The sequence below is a fragment of the Vigna unguiculata genome, chromosome 1 (assembly GCF_004118075.2).
Source record: "Vigna unguiculata cultivar IT97K-499-35 chromosome 1, ASM411807v1, whole genome shotgun sequence".
Lineage (NCBI taxonomy): Eukaryota > Viridiplantae > Streptophyta > Magnoliopsida > Fabales > Fabaceae > Vigna > Vigna unguiculata.
In genome coordinates, this window is record NC_040279.1 from 33,879,036 (window position 1) to 33,898,509 (window position 19,474).

At 31.7% G+C, this 19,474-nt stretch overlaps 1 protein-coding gene across 2 annotated transcripts; it reads left to right on the forward strand.

The window, feature by feature from the left end:
• Window positions 1–9,222: 9,222 nt before the first annotated feature.
• Window positions 9,223–12,152, forward strand: LOC114174698 (APETALA2-like protein 3). Of its 2 annotated transcripts, none has more exons than XM_028059566.1 (10): window positions 9,223–9,930; window positions 10,010–10,035; window positions 10,115–10,145; window positions 10,244–10,331; window positions 10,433–10,578; window positions 10,747–10,806; window positions 10,922–11,025; window positions 11,110–11,255; window positions 11,401–11,514; window positions 11,611–12,152. In XM_028059566.1, the coding sequence occupies exons 1-10, from the start codon at window positions 9,497–9,499 to the stop codon at window positions 11,860–11,862; spliced, it is 1,401 nt and encodes a 466-aa protein (XP_027915367.1). In that variant the 5' UTR covers window positions 9,223–9,496; the 3' UTR covers window positions 11,863–12,152. The 2 variants fall into 2 exon arrangements, with proteins under 2 accessions (XP_027915367.1, XP_027915396.1); XM_028059595.1 differs by having other exon boundaries at window positions 9,224–9,930; window positions 10,762–10,806.
• Window positions 12,153–19,474: the final 7,322 nt, after the last annotated feature.

Genomic DNA, 19,474 nt, shown 5'->3' on the forward strand with positions numbered 1-19,474 from the left:
ATTCTCGACGACAAGGGCTCGTGATGATCTCTGATGAGGTTTCAGCAGTGGCAGTCTTGACGAAACTGAATGGAGAGGTGAGCTCTAGGCCGACCTCGAGCAAGAAGGGCTTCGACATTAGTGATCCTAAAATCTCCCCCACAAGCACGATGTTAGACAGAGAGGTAGGCTCTGGACCGACCTCGCCACGAGCGAGTTGAAGTCTCAGTACACTGAGAGCTGGCCGACCTGACCGACCTTGCTACGAGCGAGTTGAAGCCTCAGTACGCTGAGAGCAGGCCAACCTGACCGACCTCGCCACGAGCGAGTTGATGCCTCAGTACGCTGAGGACTCTCCTCCGTTCGACCTCGCTACGAGCGAGTTGAAGCCTTAGTACGCTGAGAGCTGGCCGACCTGACCGACCTCCCTACGAGCGAGTTGAAGCCTCAGTACGCTGAGAGCAGGCCGACCTAACCGACTTCACCACGAGCGAGTTGATGCCTCAGTACGCTGAGGGCTCTCCTCGGTCCGACCTCTCTACGAGCGTGTTGAAGCCTTAGTACACTGAGAGTTGGCTGACCTGACCGACCTCGCTACGAGCGAGTTGAAGCCTCAGTACGCTGAGAACAGGTCGACCTGACCGACCTCGCCACGAGCGAGTTGATGCCTCAGTACGCTGAGGGCTCTCCTCGGTCCGACCTCGCTACGAGCGAGTCGAAGCCTCAGTACGCTGAGAGCTGGCCGACCTGACTAACCTCGCTACGAGCGAGTTGAAACCTAAGTACGCTGAGAGCTGGCCGACCTGACCGACCTCGCCACGAGCGAGTTGATGCCTCAGTATGTTGAGGGCTCTCCTCGGTCCGACCTCGCTACGAGCGAGTTGAAGCCTCAGTACGCTGAGAGCTGGCCGACCTGACCAACCTTGCTACGAGCGAGAGAATACCTTAGTACGCTGAGGACTCAACTTGGTCCGACCTCACTACGAGCGAGAGAATACCTCAGTATGCTGAGGACTCAACTTGGTCCGACCTCGCTACGAGCGAGAGAATACCTCAGTAGGCTGAGGACTCAACTCGGATCCGACCTCGCTACGAGCGAGAGAATACCTCAGTACGCTGAGGACTCAACTTGATCTGACCTCGTTATGAGCGAGAGAATACCTCAGTACGCAGAGGACTCAACTCGGATCCGACCTCGCTACGAGCGAGAGAATACCTTAGTACGCTAAGGATGCAACTTGATTCGACATCGCTACGAGCGAGAGAATACCTCAGTACGCTGAGAACTCAACTTAATCATTTTATCTTACTTGTGTCAGTACGCTGAGAACTCAACTTAATCATTTTATTTTATGTGTTATGTTGAGGTCTCCCTAACGCCGACCTCAGCTAGATCATTTTATATATTACTTGTCTTATGCTGAGGTCTCCCTCGGGCCGACCTCAGTTTAATCATTTCTATCTCGAGGTCTCCCTTGGGCCGACCTCAGGTTGATCATCTTACTTGTGTTCTTTTGAGGTCTCCTTCAGGCTGACCTCAACTTAATCATTTTACTTATCTTATGTTGAGGTCTCCCTCGGGCCGACCTCATATGTTGAGGTCTCCCTCAGGCCGACCTCATATGGTGAGGTCTCCCTTAGGCCGACCTCAACTTGATCATTTTACTTATTTTATGTCGTGGTCTCCTTCGGACCGACCTCAGCTTTATCATGTTATATATTTACTTGTCCTATAGTAGAATATGTGGACGGTTTATGGCAATCTTTCATCCCAGCAAGTTGAGGACTCAAGGTTGGAGGACTTTGTACCGTCCAGGGAATGGCCGACCTCAACATGCTCATCAGGATTCCGACTTGATAAATATTTATCATAAAACAACGAGTTTTAGTCATAGGCCGAGGTGACGAGCATTTGGGCCGAGGTAACGAGCACTTGGGCCGAGGTAGCCAAGGTGACGAGCAAATATCACTGGATTTTAGGAATAACCACCCACATGCAAGATTTCAGGAGAGAATAGTGAAGAAGTGGGTAGGTTGGTTAGCTAAAGATCTGGCATTAAAATAGCAGTTTAAAAACTGAAGGACTCTATATATACATAAGGGATTAAGGAAAAAAGGGGGTGAACTCAGGAGGGAGAGAGAAAATTATTGTTCTGGTTTGATCATCATTCCTAGACCGGAACATATATATATATATATATATATATATATATATATATATATATATATATATATATATATATATATATATATATATATATATATTATTTAAAATAAAACTATTTCTTAGTCATAGGAAATTAAAACATACTCAAACACACGTTTTAGATTATTTTTCTTCTAACTTTCTTAAATCTAGTTGCATTTAGACTTTTTAGTTTAAACATCATCTATCTTTGTGCAACATATTATCATTATATTTGAAAAATAATACGATAAATTGATCGTGTTTTTATTAAATATTTTTTTAGTCTTTAAACTTTGTCGTGAACTAAAGATTTGTTAGTCTCTTAAACTTTAATACATTTTGTTTCGCACACTTTAAAAGTAAATTGATATAGTTGTGATATATCCAATTATATTAAATTTTTTTTGTGTCAAATATGTTTTACGATGACATTTGAGTTGTTTGCACTGTTATGACACGACTCAAGTGTCAATATGTGACACTATTTAACAAACCCACAAAAATTAACTCCCTTAAATTAAAAGGATTATATTAATTCATTTTAAAAATTTAGGAATAAAAATGTATCAAAATTTGAGAGAGATAATTATAATTTCGTATGTAAGTTCAAGAACTAAAAACATGTTTAATTTTTTTTTAAGATATAATTATTGACAATAATTCAGAATCAATTGTCTACATACCTCAACCCAATTGGTTGCCTCTTATGTCATCAATTGTTGATATTATTTCACCATAACTGTTTGATTCTACTTTTTAAAGACTTATTCGTTGAATTAAAATTAGAGATAGACACTCGTCGTACTACTTTCACTAATTGATAGCTACATGTTAGGAACTAATATGACATGATTAATTTCTTACAATCTATCAGACACCGTTTTTATTTTCATATCGCAAGCTAGTTCACAAGATTTTCCATTGACTTTTACTACCTAATATCTAAGTTCGAATACGAATAGAGTCAATATCATCTCTTCTCAAAGTCTCAATTCAACACACAATCCACAACCTCTCAACATAGTACTTGCCTATTGAAAATAGCTATATTTAGATAACATCTCAATAATTCATATCATTCACATGAATTTAAATCATCACACCACAGAATATATATATACATATATATATATATATATATATATATATATATATATATATATGCACATTATGTCAATTAAAATCATCATGTACCTAGAGTCATACATACTCCATTCAAATTCATTACTTAGTCATTCACTTCTTCTCACTCAGTGAGCTTATAAGCTCACCCAATGAGACAAGTCTTTATTAAAATAAAGGTTTGCCTAGTGAGCGTACCCACTCATCTAGCAAGACACCTATGAAGGTATATTTGCTCAACAAGCCATAATTCGCTAGGCGACCAACCCTTTATGAGTTAATTAAATTTGGATTAAAAGATTTTTTCTCAGTGAGACCAAACTCGTTCAGCGACCATGTTACCCTTAGCTCTCTATTTTTAATGAAATGAATTTCACTTGAATGATCCAAAAATCTAGAAGACTTATTTAAAGGCTTGCCCAACGAATAAAACGATCTAAGCTCACTAGATTATAATACCAAAAAGGATCATTGACAATGGAGGGGTTGCCAAGTAGGGAGGGAGAATTTGTATTTTTTAGAGAGAAACATTGAGAATGATTTGCAAAAATGGTGGTTGGACTATCAAAGTCATACCTGTGGCAACAATTGAGAGCTGAATGACCAAGTTCGTTTCATATTTGACTCTGGAGTTTAGAGTTGGACTAAGATGAAGATGATTACGAAGAAGATCTATTCTAATTCTTTGAATCATAAGATCCATAATTTTGATTATTGTTCTGAGATTTGGAAAAAAACAAATTGTTAGATTTATTAGAAAAGCCAACATTTCGATTTCTTGAAATGTTAAGAGTAAAGTACCAAAAGTTTGATTAACATTAACTGTCAACAATCTTGAACTTCTTTATGCATTCTTTTTGATTGAGCACTATATCCTATATTTCTTTTACACAGTGTGGATCAACATAAGACAAGATGGAGGTAATTAAGCCATCATATTCTTCACACAAACCACCATCTAAAGTAATTTCTATGTGTTCATCAATGGAAATAGGAGATCCTATAGCAGCTAAGAATCAACAATTTTTTTGGTGTCAAGAAGATATGCGGTGACATCGTAAGATACCATATAAGATATAAGAGAGTAAGAATGATTTTATATATTTAATTAAAAAAAAAGTATAAATATATAGAAAATAGGATACTCATGTAATATTGTTATATAATACAACAAGTTTATTTAAGTGAATGTATGCATAAGTCTTTACACATAATAAGAAATAAGAGATAAAGAAATCAGATTGCAGTTAATTTGTTTATAAGGTAGGGGATGTTGATGAAAAAGTTATCCATATAAAAATGTGTCAAAACACATTTAATTGATATTTCATTCAACTACTAATCATTACTATCTTCACCCTTATCCCCTTTACAAAAATTAAAGTGAATGACAGAACAGAAGTAACCATACTTACTAAGTACAACCGATTAAGAACATATACAATAGATGAATATGGTTTTAAGGTTTTAATTGACTCATGTCTCATTTCCTCTTACTCTTGGCAACCTTATCAGTTATTATGTTTTCAATGAAAGTAATGATTGTAGCATACCAGTGGACACAAAAAAATGAAAGGAGAGGAAAGATGTGCATGTCAGAACAAATAAATAATAAAAAGTCCAACAGCCCCACTGGTGAACACGTTCACAATTTTCATATATTCACATAACACTTAGCAGAGAAATTAAAGCTTCTGTTTTTAAGGACTTAATTATAAATTTTTACAACTAGAGGTCCAATAGTTTTCTTATAAAAACTGGAGAAGCTTTAGGTGAAGTTTAACAACAAAAATAACTAAATTCACGTGTTTTTTAAATTGAAATCCATTATTTATAAATATTAAAATTAGTTTAAAAATAATTTTTCAAATATTAATCTTTGATAAAAAAAATGTACTTTGGTAAAAAAATAAATTATGATAAAATAAATTGGTATCCACAGTAAGAAATAAAGTTTAGGAGGCATAGATGTTTCCAGTTTTCATCCACCGAAACGTTTGTCTCGTATTTGAAGCCTTTCCCTGCCATTTTCAAGAACATGTTTGGACCGCATTTGTTGTTATGCTATATTACTGGTGTACCGCCACTCAACTCAATCACCTTTCCCCCTACCAACTACAGTTGTACAACCTATGTCAACCTAAAAATTTCAACTTTAAACTACCATAAAAACATACTTCTTCTATATTTTGTTTATTAACTAAATATGCTTTCTTTCTCTTAACTATTATAAAAAAAAGTTATGTTTTATTTCTAAAATAAATAATAAAGCATTTTGTTTTATGTTTTATCAAAATTCAGTAAAATACTTTTTCAATTGATGAATATTTCAAAGGAATTAACCGGATAGTGATAAGGTAAATGTAATATAAGTCTGACTCACATTTTCAATCCAAAATATTAAGCAATATATAAAAAATAATATTCAATTTTTTTTATTTTTCTGGACCACAACCTTTTAAGTCAATCACCAACCAAGATGAATTAGTGGTTTTAATACGAATTTAGATTCTCTCTTGATGTGTTGTTGCTATGCTATATCTTCAAAGATAAGTACTGATTTGATGTTAATATATTAAAAAAAGTTAAAGCATCAAGTGTATTTTTAATGCTTTATAGAGGACAAAAATAGAAAAAAAAAACAGAGAATTTAGACTTAACCGGTATGTTTTAGAATAGAGGATTTATTAAAAACTAGTCATATAAATGTAATTTAAGTTCAATCCATATAAGCAATTGACATCACTCTCAATCCAGCACCTTAATGAATAAGTTTATGAATCTCCTAAAGTAATGAGTTTATGAATTTCTTTTTTTTTATATGATGCTTAACTTTATCAATTTTACTTAATATGAAACTTAGACTCACACTTAAATTTTCAATATCAACAAATATTATATATGAAAATTATATTATAGTTTAATATGAAATTTCATTTGCCACATAAAAAATATTTCATGTCATTTGTCGAAAATGATACATAATTTTTATAAAATATAAATACTAAATACTTTATAATTTAGTTTAAAGACAAAATATATTTTTTTTATAATAATTTATAGAAAAAATATATATATTTAACTTTTTTTAAATCTCATCCAAAACAATGGTAAAACTTTGTTTAACACCTCTTCAAACATGGATTAATTTTCTTGATGTTAAAAATTTATGTAAAAGTTCAAATCTCACGATAAAAAAGTTGAACACGATAAAAAAGTTGAACACCATGTAATAATAAAAACACATAAATCTATGTCTTTAAGGTTTTTGGTTGATTTTGATATTAATTTCTTTTGTCTAAATTGAACTTTGTATCTTTGTAGAAATCCTTTCGTAAAAGATTCAACAAAACTTAGAGAGACTCAACCAAAGCGATGGTGAAACTTTTGGGCACAATTTTTCTCTTTCAATGTAGGTACCGAAGATCTCTAGCAAGTTTCTTACTATCCACGCCATGATGGTTGGCACTACAATTAGGGATATTCAGTGAAGGCCGTTTAACTCTGTATCAACAAAACCTAACTTCGAAACTGTTTGATTTGTTGGAGACATAGCATAAAACCATGGGACATGACAATTTGGGTACAAGACTGCATTCTTATACCTATTATCAATGGAACTTGCTTATTACTTATGTGCACACCAAATATCTGATACAATTTATCCATTTGTTTAAACTATAGTGTTTTATTGCATTCTCTTGTACAATGGGTACTATACTCTCTTCTTTCCTACTTCCTTCTTGGTAGTACAATTTCATTAAATTTTATCACTATTTTTAATCATAAAATATGCATTATCCAGGAAAAAACATAACAGACGTTGCAATCAATGTATTTAATTACTTTATTTTGGTATACGATTTTATTACATTAGGTGTTAGGTTGCCCCAAGTAGTAACTACAATATGTGGTACAGACATGTTAATTCAATTTACCACAATAAATTCTAATTTACTCACTTCACATTTTATTATATTTTAATATTATTTAGTTTACATTCTTGCAATTCTTATAAACTTCTGTCACTTTACAAGCTTTAATAAAATATATTTTTATTTATTACGTGCTTTCACTGTCACATTGTAATTTAGTTTTTAAGAAATAATTGTAAGTGATTTATGATTATTATTTTTCCAGATATATATATTAATCGACGATACAAATTTACACGCATTTAAACAAACACATGTTAATTTTTCTTAGACGGTTATTTACTCACTTTATTAAGATGGAAAGATAAACAAATATGTTTTCTTAAAAAATATAATCCCAATTGAAATAACGTATTCAAATATTTCATGTCGTTAAGGAGAAAAAAGTTTATCGAGAATTTAAAGTTTAAAAAAAAGTGCCATTTACTTTTTAAAATATAATACCTTTTAAACATGTTGTGTTACTTTGATTGAATAACTCATACTATCAAGTTGCATTTTAGTTCTGAAAATAAATTATGAATATTTTTAAAAGTACACACCACCACTACTTTAACTATTTATATTTTGTCTCCTTTAAGTTAAATTAAATGTAAATAGATATAATTGAGAATATTTCAAAACATTTTTTTGGCATAAAATGAATAAATTTAATAAACTTAGCTATTCTATTTATAATCTAAATCTATCTATCTATGGATACTACAGAGGAAGAATATATCTATAAGACAAAATTTTACTGTTTCTAGAACATTTCATTTCCAATGTTACCCTCGATCAGATAATTTCTTTTGTATTCTTTTCAAGTGTTTTTTGTTGTTTCTTTTCTTTGGTAAATATTCCGTTCAAGCTCTTATATTCGGATTACTGTTACTATATTTCACACAGATTTATATATATACATAAGTTTTTTAAAAAGTTAATTAATTAATCACATAAATAACTGCATATTATTTTTACATTTTCTTTGTTTACAGATATTCCTTTTTCTCAACATTTGACAAAATCATTTAATTGTTAGAAAGATAAACCAATTACAGTTTTCTATAACATTTTATCACCACTTTATTTTCCCTGTAATTTTTTTATGGATGAAATTTGAAATAAAATTGATAAACATTATTCCAATGTAAATGTAGTTATTTCTTTCCCAACATAAAAGAATTAAAAAATAAAATTTTATCAATAGCTAATAAAATACGTGCTAATAATTATTTTAGAACATGTTAAGTGTTAAATGCAAGAAAAGAAAATAACTAAAAAATAATAAAGAATTTTTCATTTGTCGATAAATACACGGTCCACATAAAATCCATGACAATTATGAAGGACTTATTTATCAAATAATATAACAACATTCATATTTTACCTTTGGAAAATATATAAGTTTATTTACAAATTACTAACTTTCTAGTGGATTCTCAACAAGCATGAAGATTTAAATATTTTCTTCATTTTCTTTTATTTTTCTTTTGATATTTTTATGTAAACGGTAATTAATTTTTCAGTTAGTGTAGCCGTTGACATTTTTATTTTTACATCATAATAAATACATATATAAAAATTAATTTTAAGAATGATAAAAAAATCTAAGAAACGATGATTAAAAAATGTTTAATTATATTTGAATACAAAATTAGTATATTACTGTAAAAAAGAAAAACAGAGGACAAAACTGAAAAAGAGGCCAGTTGACTGAGTAAATGACACTGTCAGTGCTTAGCAGAGTGCGGAAATAGCATAGAAACAAATTATCCCAAAAATGAATTAGTATAAGAATAAAAAATGGAGGTTAATTAACAATAAATTATTTATTTATTAGTGCAGGCGTCACTCTCATGCAAATGTTTTGGGTTCTACTCCTAATTTTATTACTGCAAGTAACTTCTATAAATAAACAAAAAATAATAATGGAAGCATAAATCAGGAGAAGGTGAAAAGGGTGGGAAAAAAAAGAAAAAGAACTAGAAATAATAAATGTGGGGTAAGAGTTTAAGAAGAGAATGAAAGAAAAGGAAAAGAGTTGAAGGGAGCATTGAGGAAAAGAAGAGACTCTGTTTTCTGTTTTTTTAACCTCACTCATGGCTCATCACTCTCCACTCTTCTCCCTGCATGAAACTCCTTGCTATTGTTGTACGGTTGGGTCAGTCTCCAATTTCACAACGATGTGAAGGCGTTACCGTAGGAGATTCATCGCTCTACCTCCGCTTCTAACTAACTTTACTTTCCCTCCAAACGCTTCCTTAACAGATTCTAACAAACTCTCACAGCGATGCTGGATCTTAACCTCAACGCCGATTCCCCCTCCGACAACAACTACACGCCGCCGCTCTCCATCGCGCAAATGGAGAGCTCCGGAAGCTTCAATTCCTCCGTTGTCAATGCTGCCGACACCGATGACTCCTGCTCCTACGGCGACGCCGTCGCCTACAACTTCGCCATCCTCAACAACAACACCGCTTCCTCTTCCGCCGGAGAATCCTCTGTCCGCACCATCCAGCTATTTCCGGCGACCGACTCGGGAGCCTCGCCGACATGGCTGGACTTCTCGTCGAAGGTGGATCAGCACGGTGCCGCCGCGGAGCAGAGGATCACCCCGCGGCAGCCGCTGGTGAAGAAGAGCCGCCGTGGACCGAGGTCGCGGAGCTCGCAGTATCGCGGCGTCACTTTCTATCGCAGGACTGGAAGATGGGAATCGCACATTTGGTTAGTGGATTTTGGTAGTTTTGCTTTGTGATAACACGCTACTGTGTCTGAACACGCTGTGTGGTTTTGATTTTTGCAGGGATTGTGGCAAACAAGTGTACTTAGGTGAGGTTGCCATTAGAGGATTCGTTTTAGATTATGTGCTTCACCTTTCTTCATCATCGATGTGTTTTTTTTTTTTTAGGTGGATTTGACACGGCGCATGCTGCGGCAAGGTAATTTCATTTATATCGTTTTCTTACTTGGGTGATTCTGTTTTTGTTTAAGCGTGTCAAATGTTTCGTACAGTTTTTTATTGTTATTTTTGTTTCAGGGCTTATGATCGAGCTGCGATCAAGTTCCGTGGGGTTGATGCGGATATCAATTTCAACGTTAGCGATTACGACGAGGATATAAAGCAGGTTGAGTCTGAACATTGAAATGGTTTTAGTGTGTTGGTTGTTTAAGAAACTTGAATGAAACTGTAATTGTGGATTTGATTTACTGTTACTGTTTTGTGCAGATGAGTAATTTCACGAAGGAGGAGTTTGTGCATATTCTGCGTCGACAGAGCACTGGTTTTTCAAGGGGAAGCTCCAAATACAGGGGAGTTACTCTGCATAAGTGCGGGCGATGGGAAGCTCGTATGGGGCAGTTTTTGGGTAAAAAGTGAGAAAACTAATCGATTTCGGTTGAATTATGTGATGGATAAGCTTCACATACTTCATCAATTTTGTTTTTTGTTTTATCAATTTTCGATTTTACTATGCATTAAGTGTGATTGTGTTGGTTGGTTTAGTTGGTGATAGATCATAAATCAATTTTAAAGTTGGCCAGGGTTTATTGCTGCAGGTATATATATCTTGGGCTATTCGACAGCGAGTTAGAGGCTGCAAGGTTTTATCAATCGTTATCAGAATATCTCTCAGACTAAATTCCTAAACATTTTGGATTCCATATATGTAGAGACACACGCGTAGTGTATTATTGACTTGCTGTGTGATAATTCCAGAGCGTATGATAGGGCTGCTATAAAATGCAATGGAAGGGAAGCAGTTACAAACTTCGAGCCCAGCATATACGAAGGGGAGGTGATTTCCCAATCTGATAATGAAGGTACCACTTGTTTATCGTTGAGGCTCTTTTATTTATTTCAGTCGTTCATAACATTTGACAATCGATTTGTTCTAACATTTTCAGATGGCAAGCAAAATCTTGATCTTAACCTGGGCATAGCTCCCCCTTCTTACTCTGACTCTCAAATCAAGAACACACCCAGCAACGGAAGTGGTTTGAAAGGTCCACCACCCAGCTGGGATGATATCCCTGTCGAAAAGAGATTTATGGTAAGGTTGAGAAGTGTTGTATGGCCATATGGTTAGATTCAATTCTTCTGAGTCTGCAATTTCCCTAGACTCCCTGCTTTTTCATGTTTCTGAAGTGGCAGCTTTCATTCTTGGCTCTGATGGTATATTTTCACTGGCTTGATAGTTTGAGCACTCTGGATCGAGATCACTGAATGTTCAGCCATCTCATGGCATCTCCAGAGTATCCGGGCATCATCCTTCCGCCTGGAATGGTAGCAATTTCTTTCCCATCTACGAGGTGATTCTCATATATTCTTAAAGCCCAGATAGATAATTTTTGGCTGAGTATATATTTACTTGTGAGTGATGAGCCATTTTGGTTTATATTTTACAGGAAACAGCAATAGAGAAGAGGATGGAAGCTGGTCCCATGCCTAATTGGGCATGGCAAGTCCAAGGTCCGTATGGCGGGGCAACTCTTACTCCACCGTTCTCTACTGCAGCATCATCAGGATTCCCTTCAACAATAATACCATCAGCTGCGGATACTCAAATTCATTTTCCAAACATGACTTTCCTCCACTCACATTTTCCACCATCGATCACCAACCCGGGCACCATATCCCCTTTCTTCATCGGTAGCTGAATGCATTGCTAGGTTTTAGAGCGTATGGTTGAGAAGAAACGAGTAGGACCAGCTACAAGTAGTAATTGAATTGTTTGTTTCTGGAGCTATTACTATTTGGCCTTTAATATACTTACTATTTTTCTTCAATGTAAAGAAATGCCATGCTGTGTCGCGAAGGCATGATGAACTCTGCTTTTACTGATTTGAGACTACTACTATAATGAGTTAGCATTTACTTTGGTTTCCAACATTCAACCTCGGTGCTTTCTATCTTGAAAATACTTGAAAAGATGATGGTGATCTTTGAAGAGACGGAAATAGTACAAATTTGAGCGCATGCTATGTTCAATCCGTATTTGTGGGTCATGATTTTTGAATTTTCTTTGCTTCCGTTAGTTATTCACCACTGTGCAATGTTTATTATTGCCGACATAACACTATTCACAATATTTGGCTTGAATCCTATCACATGGTTATTCTTTATATTTAAGGAAGAACAAAGCTGTCTTACGGTCTTTGCTAATGATTCCTCCCCTATCCTAGGTCGAAGTTTATACAATAGTTTTGTGCGCGCGGTACAACGTCCAAATCACTTTCTGATCCTTTTCATTTCCATGTGCATTATTATTATCTATTATTATTGTTATTTATTATTATTATTATTATTTATTATATACATTCATGTTTCCTTCACATTTTATTATTTTTACCCTTCAAACAAAAATCTGTAGTATTGCGTAATAAGCATCGTTGTCAGAGAGTTCGGAAACACTGTCCGAGAAGATAATGAAACATGTTAAAACAGCAAACCAAACTGCCGATATGCATCATTGCCGACGCCTTACAATATTTTATAATGATATTAACGCAAACCAGACAAGCACGGTTTCCAACATTTCACTATTTTTTTCACAATCGATGCATCTTTATGTTGCAACCTTTTTTGATAAAAGAAGTCAAAATGTCGTTAATAATCAATAATTTGTTAAAAAAACTTAACTTCGATTCTCGGGAAAGAAAAGCAAAAATAAGCTCGAATTCGAGAATTAAATTTGTCATTGCACATGAGGAAGAGAGAATTTGTGTTCGAAACTAAAATCACTTTTGAAACTGAGAATTTGTACTAAGTATGAGTTTCATAATTAATATTTATGTGATGATAACAATTAGAATATCTTTGTAAATATGTACAAAAATGGATTTTTTTATTCTTAATTTAGAGGCAACAAAATGTTAGTTTCATGCTTAAAATGTGTTAGATTCACTGATTTGTTGTTCCCTACATCTACTTTTTATACATTAAATCACGTGTATCAATTGATGAAGAGATTTTAAGATGAGAATTTTTTTATCAAGATATTCAATTAAAATTTTATTAAGAATTTATTTTATAATTTTATAAAATATCTCTTTTTACATATTCACAGACACAAATTTCTAAAATTTGTGGATATTTTTTAAATGAGTGTTCGACAAGTAACGAAACATATAAGAAGTGAATTTTTTTACTGTAAGTTAGATAGAGGATATGCACTATTCATGTCCTCATGTCCGACCTGAACTAATGTCATTCATAACCATGATACTCTTTTAGTCATGTAATTCTTATCTTTCAGAAGATTTAAGTGTTTTAGTTACATTATCAAAACTGACATGTTAATTGAACTTAAATATTATATAAATCTAATTTAATTAGGTTGGCAACCTGAATAAAACATTAACTGGTTAGGGTTTAATCTCTAACATTATAATTAGTCTTCTAAGATTTAAAATTATGATTCGAAATTCGAATTCCTCTTAATAGGGAATAAAACTAAAATTAATTTCCAACTCCTGATAAATTTATTGGAATATTATGTTGTTAACTTTTGCATATTTTATTATGTTACTTTATCACCTTTATATTATATGATATGTGTTTCAGTTATGTTCTAATTTTCCTTCTTAGTTGTAACATTTCTTCCAAAAGCAACTTGAATAAGTATCCTTTAATGGTTTAGAATAACCTATTAGTTAGCTTTTACGGACAAATAAGTTTTTTTGATTATACTAGAGATCTTCATATCAAGCTATTGTCCATGTTTTGTTTTTAATATGGGATAAAGACGATTTTATAAGTTAACACAAAATGTAATATTCCTCGTTCACTAGCACTACAAGAAAATTATTAAATAATGATCAATTTTATGACAAAAAATATGTTTAGAGACTAATATTTTGATTAAAGACTAATTTAAAAATTAAATTTTTTAGTAGACAAAATCTAAGTAGCTAATGTTATTAAGCAATTCAGAAACTAATTCATAATAAAAATTATTTTAGTTACCTATTTAGAAATCAATTAGAACTTTTCTTAAACTATTTTAATTACCAATTATTTTTAATTTATAAATTAATATTTAAATTCATCATTATAGTTTGTTAATAAATTTTTTCATAGGTTCTTTCTCATGTTTACTAATGTTTAGAAGATACTAACGAGCATGATGGAAAAAAGTAAACCATATCACGTTATGGCAAAAACAAGTTTTTGTTCTATTAATATGTTATTGTGATATCACGTTATGGCAAACCAGTTATTGTGTGTACTTCAATAGCTTTTACTGAAAATTATTATTGTACGCTATACATATGTTAGTACTAAATCATTATTCTTCTAGAAATTAGGTTGTACTCCTATTAAGGTTTCTTACATACATACACATTTATATTTATTGTTATGTCTTATATTTAAGAGTATTCCAGATATCCTCTTTGTCCTTTACAAAATAAATAAATAAATTTGTTTGATATCAAATATGTTAATCTATTTCTTTTTTCATAACTTTATAATTTAAAATTAACACTATTTATTTTCTTGTCATTTGCGTTATTTGTCTTCTCCTAATATTTGGTTTATTTAAGTACACACATTTATTATGAAATAGAATTGAAAAATTATAAAATAAAGATCTTTTGATTATTTTTTACAAAGAAAAAAAATGAAATGTATTTATTGATTTAAAAAAAATCAAGTTAGTAAAATAAGAAATAATTTACATTATCTATTTTAAAATAAAAATAAAATGAAAATACATGTTTTGATAAATTATGTGAAAAACATGAAATAAGAAGAGAGGGAAATGTTTAAAAAAAAATCAGTTTCTTTCATATGACATCAACTGTAAAAGTTTTGTCTAAGAATAAATTTTAGTTTTAACATTTTCCTTCCTTCTTTAGTTAATTACACAAATACAAAATATGTAATGTAAAATACAAAAGAAAATAAAATATACTCAGTATATTTATATGTGTTAGTTTGATCTCACATATTACTTCTTTAGTTAATTACAATACAAAATATGTAATGTAAAATACTACAGGAAAAAATATATACTCAGTATAGTTATATGGGTTAGTTTGATCTCATTTCTCGATCAACTAGTCAATTTAGTATCTTTTCTTATCTTTCCAAGCCATTTTAAATTTAACTAAGTGTTTTTATTTTATAAGTCACTCCTGGCTAATAGGATATGAGGAGTTTTGGTGAACAATAAATTACAATTTTAATTCACTAGATAGGTAATAATGATCAGACTATCTTAACTAGTTTGTTAATCTAATACAAACAATATTCTCATAGAATTTGTACGGTACAGAAAGTTTTAGTTGGGTTTCAACATTTTCAAAATAAGGTAATTGTCTCTCATCTTCTTCTAAATAGAGACTTTATATAGACTTCAGAGTAGATGATCATATTAAACCATTTTCTATCTTATTAGTAACTTGGAACACACTTGAAAGTCTTCTTCCTTTTGCTATCATCTAATGAGCATTGACTTTGAGACATTTAATGTGTTTCATGCAACTTTAATTGCACATTTATGCTTTACTGAATTTCTAATAGATCACAATATTTATCTCTTTAGTATTTTTTTTATAAGATTTTGAAATTGTTTATCTCCTTAGGATCCATTTCTTTATATTTCTCCAAGTTATTAAAAAGCACACCATAGTAGCAGATAGCTGGAATCATTAAATTTTGTTCTGTGTGTTCTCGACCCCTAGTTTGTATTATTGCTCTGACCATGGTATTATCTTAATTCTATAGTATTTTGTTAGTCGAAAAAATTGAACTAATAACCTTTTATTTATTATTTTTTACAGTATGACCTTTCGGCATTCTTAACCAGACCCTCAGTCGATCGATCCAAGGATAAACGGTCAAAGGCCGCCCGCTATATGCAGATAATCCTGCGATTTGTTATGTGACAATTTCTCTAAAATACCTTTTAGGAGGTTCTCAGCCCGAGCGGCTGTGGTCCGGACTGCAACACCCAAGTAATCGAACGACCACTCAGTAGTCATCCAATTTATCAGGGGAATTTTGTCACCATAACATAAATATGTACCTTCGACACCACGCTTGGATCCATCGGTCGGTCGGTCTTACTAGAATTGGATAACCACAAATTAAAGTAAAACAAGTCAGTAATTAAGTTTAAAAAACAATTGGGCCGTGATTAAAAAAACCCTAATCACAAGCCATGTCAAAGACTATAAATAGGAACTAAGGTAAGTTGATAAGGACTTTTATTTCGCATTTATTACAACATTAATTGCACTCATCCGAACTGACTTGAACTGACTTAAATATCAAAGTCTTATTAACAGGTATCCCCATTGTCTAGACAATGGAACGAGAAAAAGGAATAAAGGAGTTTGAACGTTAAAAATTGCAACGAGGAAAAGATAAAGATAAATTGAATGTTTTTAGATAAATGTTAGATGCCTATACCAAAATAATTTTCAATCTTATAACTAAGTTAATCTTAATATTCTTCTTAGGTCACGAATAACAATAATGGTTGAATTTTAATCTTTGGAAATATTTACAAAGATTAATTAAGAAAATAAATAGTGGACTCCCTGGTTGAGGGTTTTGTATAGGTGTAGATACGGAAGGAAAGGAAAATTTGAAGAGAGCGAAAAAGAAAAGTGAAATAAATATAAGATAAGCGAGATGCCAAAAGGACAAGAGGTACGAGATTGAAAATGATTTGTTTAAAGAGGTTACGTTGTGGGACGGAGGAGACGATATATTGGTGCCACGTGGAGAAATAGGGGCTGCCCGTGTCCGGTCCCTTTCCTTTAGATTAGAGTAATTCCGCATTGGGCGGCTTTTGGGCAGGGCCATTACGTCTGAAGCCACAAGCACAAATAAAACACTCACTACTGTACTTTCTATATAGTTTGTTTCTAAATGTGAATAGTAAAAAGTTGATTATTCTGGCAGCCCCACACTACTTCAAAACTTACTTACTCTATCTCTCTGTCTCTCTGTCCAAACTCCCATGTTCCCAATGAATGGCCTAATCCCACATCGCAAATTATTTTCTTTCTTCATCTTTCTTCATTCACATCATTATCACCTCTCCATAATTACAATTCTCCTTTTTTTACCTAAACACCATCAATCACACACCCTTTCTTTTCATATCCATTCATTTCTTTTATGTATCATTTTTAACTATCTTTATACCATTCATATTTTTATTTGTATATACAGATGATTTATTAAATTATAAAAGACATCAATTTTTCATGTCTTGAATCTCGGTCAAATGATATGGTAAAAGGATTTTCTTTTTTGGACAACCTTTTGACAAAATGCTGGAGAGACAGATTTTCCTGTGGGAGAACATAAAGTAATTTGTTTGAAAATTAAACTCATATGGTATAAACATTGTTTCATGTTTGTGGAAAATGTTTGTTCTGTGGAAGCCACTAATCAGACATTTACATAAAGAAGGTCAACTTTTTATGATCCTCTTAGTTAGCAATCAACGTTTTGAAAAAACAAGAGAGAGTTGTCTCTAAATTTTGAATTTTAACCAATTTATGACTTCTTAATCATGAGGTGACACAAGTAACACCCACCTCCATGATGCTTTGTCTGTGATGGACGGTAAGATTAATGAGTAGAAAAAAAAATTAAAAATAAAAATACTGAAACTAAGTTTGTTTGAGTGAAATGACGGAAATAAAAGTATAAGGAAATTCATATATTTATTTTTTATCAATAAAAATAACTATATCAATAAAAAAAATATTTATATAATTAATGATTTATTTATGCAAAAATATAATTTCAGCTTTCTGTCTTTATTAATTCTCTATTTTCCATTCCACATTCTTAGTATTTCTTTCTCTTGTATTTTTGCATATTTTTGTTCTTAAAAATCAATAAACCTAAGATATGTACGAAAATAAGTGAAATTATTTTTTTAAATGGAAAAGAATAAAAACGGGTCAGAAGTGATACCATTTTATATATTATTTTGATATTGTATTTTAATTGTTTAATATTTCTATTGTAAAGTCGTAGAAAAGACATTCATAGTATGAAACTATTACATAATAACTTTCCATGTTTTTTTTACCTAAAAACTACAATATCACGTGTTCTTGCTTTTCTGTCCTTGCATAAAACCTTAAAATTAAAAATAAAATTATTAAAAAAAAACATAAATCTACATAATGAAAGAAAGGGTTAATATTAAAATAAAGAATGGGAAAATAAAAATGATGAACCTAGTAAGAGAAGTCAATTCTGAAAGCTTATGTTATGATTGTGTTTAGTCTATTCAATGAAATAGTAGAAATGTAAGATTTTAATATCCTCTCGACAGCAAGATTTTAGGTCTATTATACCTGCTATTGGCCTCTTAATAGGTTCATCATTTTGATTCTACTGTTCTCACTGTGTGCTCCCTCTTAATATATAATTTACAATTTACAAGAAAATAAATTTTCTGATACTCATTAATGAAACAATCTTTCCCCTCTTACATTGACAAGACTTCTCATCCAATACATAGGAAATTAATTTTATTTTGAAAGACTTGACTTCCTCCCAACAGTTTTTTAAATAATTTCAATAAGAATATTATATATACTATTTTTCATTTTATTGATAAATTTTAATTTAATTCATAGTTGAAATGAAATGAAAGCTCTTATGGCAAAACCATATTTTGAAAAATAAAAAAAATGTTTATTCACCAACATGAAAAGTATATTTTTGTTTTAATATTTATGTAATCATGAGTCTTGAAATTTAAAAATAAAAAATATATGTATGTTTTCTATATTAATAACTAATAATATCATATTTTAAAATTTATGAATTTATTAATAATTGTTTTAAAAATTTTATTTAAAATATTTTATTCTTTTTTTTAAACAGTGAAATATTTATATCAGATATATGCAATATTGGATGGGAGATATTCTTTTATTTACAAGAACAAAAAAACTATTACACAAATCAAAAAGTTAAAGAATTTGAGATTCTGTTGCTGTCATGAGATGACAGGAGCAGGAGGATCAATTTTTGTTCCAGTACAGTTGAGTGAACTAAGTTTCAACAAGATCTTCAATTGGTCTAGTCTTTGTAAATTGTTTTTATTTCAAAATATTATTTCAACATTAAAAATTAAAATTTCAATTGGAATAGAAATTTATATAATCTAAAAATACAATCAAATATAGTATATAGATAAGAAAACTTACTCTTTGCAAGTCAATTTCATAAAATTAAATTAAACTAAAATCAACTTTAAGAAAGTATAATTGGATTACCTATAAT

Coding starts and splice junctions, on each gene's coding strand:
- LOC114174698 (XM_028059566.1), top strand. CDS start 9,497: ATGCTGGATCTTAACCTCAACGCCGATTCCCCCTCCGACAACAACTAC. Junction 10,579..10,746: donor GGGCAGTTTTTGGGTAAAAA/GTGAGAAAACTA, acceptor AAAGTTGGCCAG/GGTTTATTGCTGCAGGTATA. Junction 11,256..11,400: donor CTGTCGAAAAGAGATTTATG/GTAAGGTTGAGA, acceptor CTGGCTTGATAG/TTTGAGCACTCTGGATCGAG.